Source organism: Setaria italica, chromosome III (assembly GCF_000263155.2).
Source record: "Setaria italica strain Yugu1 chromosome III, Setaria_italica_v2.0, whole genome shotgun sequence".
Classification (NCBI taxonomy): domain Eukaryota; kingdom Viridiplantae; phylum Streptophyta; class Magnoliopsida; order Poales; family Poaceae; genus Setaria; species Setaria italica.
Window position 1 is genome coordinate 20,076,749 of NC_028452.1, and position 4,628 is coordinate 20,081,376.

Sequence of the window (4,628 nt, forward strand, 5' to 3'; positions counted from 1 at the left end):
ACTATAGGACAAAATAAAATATACGGTTGGTCCATAACTTGTATAGGTATCTATGACATTACAATTCACGTTCTTTTCTGTAAACTTATTAATTGTATAACCACAAGTCCAAATCATGAATGTAGAACATAATTAACTTTTTGTATGCCCATTTGCCTGTCAGTGACTCAGCTGGCCATGCTCGTCAGTGGCTCACGATTTGCGCCATCTATAAGAGTGGTAAAAAGTTGAATGCATGGGATCTAATGTGCATTTTTAATAGAATTGATCAGAACAAGTTTAAAGACCACAAGTGTGTACTCTCTACACTGCATGAAATTTTTTTCGCCCGACAAATAGGAGCCGTGTACTCTCTACCTTTATGTTACATATGCAGAGAACTAATCCCTTTGTTCTAATAAGTGCTCTTTTACAAAATTTCAAACAAAACAATGAGCATGTGAAATGTCTTATATGCCCTCTAATCAATTTATTTAGTTGGCTTTGATAGCGGAGCTGGTTTATGGATTTTTCTGGAGCCATTTAATTGTGTATGCATATGATTCGGTAAGCAACCCCTTCCGAATTGAAGAATCTCTTGTTACTCCGTACTTGTGAGGGGTGATAAAAGTTAATGCGTGAGTTTCTCTCAAGGTGGTCTAAAACGTACTCTTTTACGTGATAAACTTTAAACTCTAAAAAGCACCATTTACTTTGGGACAGAGAGGTATATAAATAAAAATGAGAAAAAATACTGTAAAAACGTAGTACAGCTCCATATCATTAAACTGGCGAACATATGGAGATAACCACACCAACCAACAAAATAACTCCACACTGATCTCCTTGATTCAGTACACAGGTAGTAGTACTACTAATTAAGAGAACACCAATGGACCAAAAACAGGACACTGGACACGCTCACAACTGGGTTCAGCTCCCTCGTACTCATGACCACCATACATCTTGTACACACTAAGTGCTTCAAAATCATGCATTAATCGACGACAACTTTGACACATGCCGTACGTCCTCGCCGTTCTACTACGGCTGCCATGCGGCGAGCTGCTGGATGTTCATGGGGTAGACGACGTCGGTGCCGCCGTTGAACGCCGCCCTGCCGAGCAGCACGTTCACCCTTTCCGTCGGGTGGAAGGCGTCCCAGAAGATGTAGGTGTTCCGGTTGAGGCACGGCCGCAGGAACGGCAGGCAGGTGATCATGCCCCGGTTCCTCCCGATGCCGCAGCACCCGCGGTCGACCACGCTGAACCCTGCACACTCGCAGACGACGACAGAGCACAACAAGTTGAGGCCCATAATGCATGATCACTCCATGAACGAATAATGTGCAGTGGCTGCCGCTGCCGATCGATCGATGGTACACGTACCGTAGGACCACGGGTTGCGGAGGACCTCGGAGATCATGGCGTAGTTGTCGACGTAGATGAACTTGGCGTTGGGCCGGTTGGCGTTGAGGCTGTTCACCATGGCCTTCACCTTGTTGTTGAAGGGGATGATGAGGTCGTCGACGTCCGGCGAGCACACGTTCCGGGGGCTCCGCGCGCGCATGTTGGGGATGCACGCCATGGACCCGACCCCGGCGATGACGAACTTGCGGGCGCCCAGTTTGTAGAGCGCGCCGAGCTGCTTGGCGTACTGCTGCACCAGCAGCGTGGAGTACTGGTCGCCGTCGTACTCGTTGCGGGTGTTGTAGTTGGGCATCAGGTAGTTGTTGAGGTAGTCGTTGCTGCCCATCCCGACGTAGAAGATGCTCCGCGCCAGCGACGGCGCCAGCTTGCCCGCGCCGCCCAGCTTCCTGCTCAGCTGGTCCAGCGTCTGCTCGAAGTTCTTGATCTGCTGGTTGAAGGGGATGCGGCCCACGAAGTTCTGCCCCGTGTTGTCCAGGATCCCCGCCGCCGCCGACGCAAAGTTCACGCCGTGGAGGGCCGCGTCCGCCGAGGAGGCCGACGGGTGGGACGGCAGCAGCGGCAGGCCCAGGAGTTGAGCTGAAGGCGATGGATACGAGTTAAGCATGGAATCACCATGAGCTTCGATCGTTCTTAGTCAGAAAATTTCTTGGATCATTGTGTAGAAAACTGCTAATTCATTGGATCAGTTGATTATTGGGTACGTGCACACAACTACGGATTACGGAGATATGGCTCCTGATTGCAGTGATATGATCTTGTGTAAGAGCCCTGTTGCTGGTAGATTCTTGGTGAGGGTACGCATTCACTGCGTGCCGTCGTATGCCTAGGGTCACATGGGAACATTGATGCCATGCACGGCGGGTGGACCAGAATGACCCGCTGAATTCAAGCTACCGTGTCTGGCGCGTGAGAGTGGAGTCAATAGCGAGTGGGGCAACAGCGTTACGTCGCCCGGGAAAAAATATGAGCCTACGTACCACTGCGACAGGCAAAAGAGGTCGGTGGCGGCAATTTACTGCGGCAAGCACTAGGTGTGTCGTGGAGTGTCTACCTAGAGTGACCTCGCTGATGAATCAATTCAGATCAGTGTGGACCATGTACAAACCACCGCTACACTGGATCTCCATGCTTAAATTAAGCTACAGCAAAGGGCCGGCCTAAACAAATGTAGGCTTCAGTGTGGCATTCCGTTACTGTTATAGTATATCAGTTGCACTATTGCTTCTTCGAGTATACCGAGAGGGCCTAACATTTGGGGCAATGGACGTATCTGGTATATCCATGGTATAGTTGCCAAAAGTTAGATACTTGTGGAATTGATGTACCTCTGTAGCTGGTTTCCTGAAAATATGTGTGTATACCCAAACAATCTTAACCTCGAATACCTGCTTTTGAGGAAATTTGCTTCAGAGGTACCATACTAAAATTCTAGCAGACTATAGGTTCTAGTTCTACAACAGATAATGGGCTCAGGGGAGGATGGTGTCTAGTGAATTGAATTGGAGAAATCTTCTGACATAACTTTACTAGATTTCTGTTTTGCCATCACAAAATAGCTTATACTGATCTGCATATGCTACCCAATTGCAAAAAATTGAGCCTTGCGTGTCATAATCCATGAACCGTCAATTCAGTGATAAAAAATAATTTCTAACTTATGTTTCTTCCTTGAGTAACTCAACTCTGAACAGTGCTCATTATATATATTGTACTGAAGCCTGTTACTTCTATTGAGAGAGGAGATACTTTAAGATGTACTGGAACTGGCATTTCGACTAAAATGTGTATGTATTATATACTACTTTTCTTGACCTCCTGCTTAGTCCTGAGAACAACTATAATGTTGCGTATGTCAAGGGAACTGCAAGATGTGTTGCCTTATCCCTTTCCCAAGCATTGTGCATTTGATCCTTAGTTTTTTTTTAATTCAGTTGCCAGTAAGCATTGTGCAAAATTCTTCTGAACTATACTTTGCAGTTGAAATTAAAGATGTTCAAGGTATCTACTCTCTACACAGTTCACTATAGCTTCTGGGTAGCTTGAGCGCACTGCACACAGGCTTGAGACCAGAGAGATCAGAGAGCTAGGAAGTAGTGGAAAATGGTAGTAGCATGCATGCATGCTCCGGCGGAGGCACGTACCGATCTCGTCGACCATGGTGTAGCCGTTGGAGAAGCGGCCGGTGGGCCCGCCGGCGAAGTCGATGCCGTAGGGCGGGTAGTTGGCCTTGGCAAGCGATTGCAGGTCGTTGTTGTTGCCGTTGTCCGTCAGCGAGTCCCCGAACACGAACATCGCCGGCACGCCCGTCGCCGTCCCCGCGGCCGCGCCCCCGCCCCCGCCGCCGCTCCCGGCTCCGAACCCGGGGAACGTTCCGTTCCATGGCGGGAACACCTGCGCCGCCGTGCCGCCGAGGGACAAGAGCAGCAGGAGGGCCGCGGCTGCCGCCATTTGACGGATGGGGTGTGGGCCGGTGGCTCGCCGGAGGGCGTAGCTTCCGGAGCAGAGGTTGAGCAGCGGTGGTGGTCAGTGAGAGTGCGTGCAGGCTGCGGTGTGGCCTGTGGCGTGTGTATATAGAGGAGGGAGAGGGGTTTTGGGTTGGTTGGTGGGTGGATGGGGGAGGGAGTAAATGCGGCACCGGGCTCCTGCTGCCATTGCTGGCATGGCGGAGTAAATGGGAGCACAGAGCTCTGCTCTTGGGGGAGCGTGCACGCTACTGCAGCGGCCATGGCGCGGTCTTGACGCGGCACAGCGAAGTGGGGCCTGTTCGGGCCTGTTCACTTCAGCTTATAAGCCGGCTGAAAAGCTGAAACGGTTGATTTGTTGTGAGAGGAAAACACTATTTGGTGGCTGATAAGCCGGCTGAATAAGCTGAAGCGAACAGGCATGATTTTGCGCTTGTCAGTCATGGGCCGGTCACGAAACGGCCCGGTTGGACTTATAAGCCAGCTGAAAAGCTGAAACGGTTGATTTGGCGTGAGAGAAAAATACTGTTCGATTGCTGATAAGCTGAAGTGAACAGGCTCAGAAAACTAACGTTCTCGAGTCGAGAGATTTGAGCTCCTCCACCACTCGATTTTTTAAAACTGCTCCCGCAGTTCCGTACATGTGTACCAACATTTTTTTTATTTTTTATTTTTAAATTTGATAGGGTTGGATTTGTAACAATATAAGTTTATAATCATAAACATAATAAAAGATAAATTAATTGTTAAAATCTAA

At 49.1% G+C, this 4,628-nt stretch overlaps 1 protein-coding gene across 1 annotated transcript; it reads right to left on the minus strand.

Annotated features, from left to right (window-relative positions):
* Positions 1–731: 731 nt before the first annotated feature.
* On the minus strand, positions 732–3,961 carry LOC101761334 (GDSL esterase/lipase At1g71691). Its single transcript, XM_004961991.3, has 3 exons — positions 3,551–3,961; positions 1,368–1,985; positions 732–1,250 (listed from the first exon to the last, which is right to left on the minus strand). The coding sequence occupies exons 1-3, from the start codon at positions 3,855–3,857 to the stop codon at positions 1,024–1,026; spliced, it is 1,152 nt and encodes a 383-aa protein (XP_004962048.1). The 5' UTR covers positions 3,858–3,961; the 3' UTR covers positions 732–1,023.
* Between the last annotated feature and the right edge of the window lie 667 nt (positions 3,962–4,628).

Bases quoted from the DNA above. Each gene is read 5' to 3' on its own strand.
- LOC101761334 (XM_004961991.3), bottom strand. From the start codon at position 3,857: ATGGCGGCAGCCGCGGCCCTCCTGCTGCTCTTGTCCCTCGGCGGCACG. The intron at 1,986-3,550 runs GTACGTGCCTCC...CATCGCCTTCAG, and splicing joins CACCATGGTCGACGAGATCG to CTCAACTCCTGGGCCTGCCG. The intron at 1,251-1,367 runs GTACGTGTACCA...GCGAGTGTGCAG, and splicing joins CCGCAACCCGTGGTCCTACG to GGTTCAGCGTGGTCGACCGC.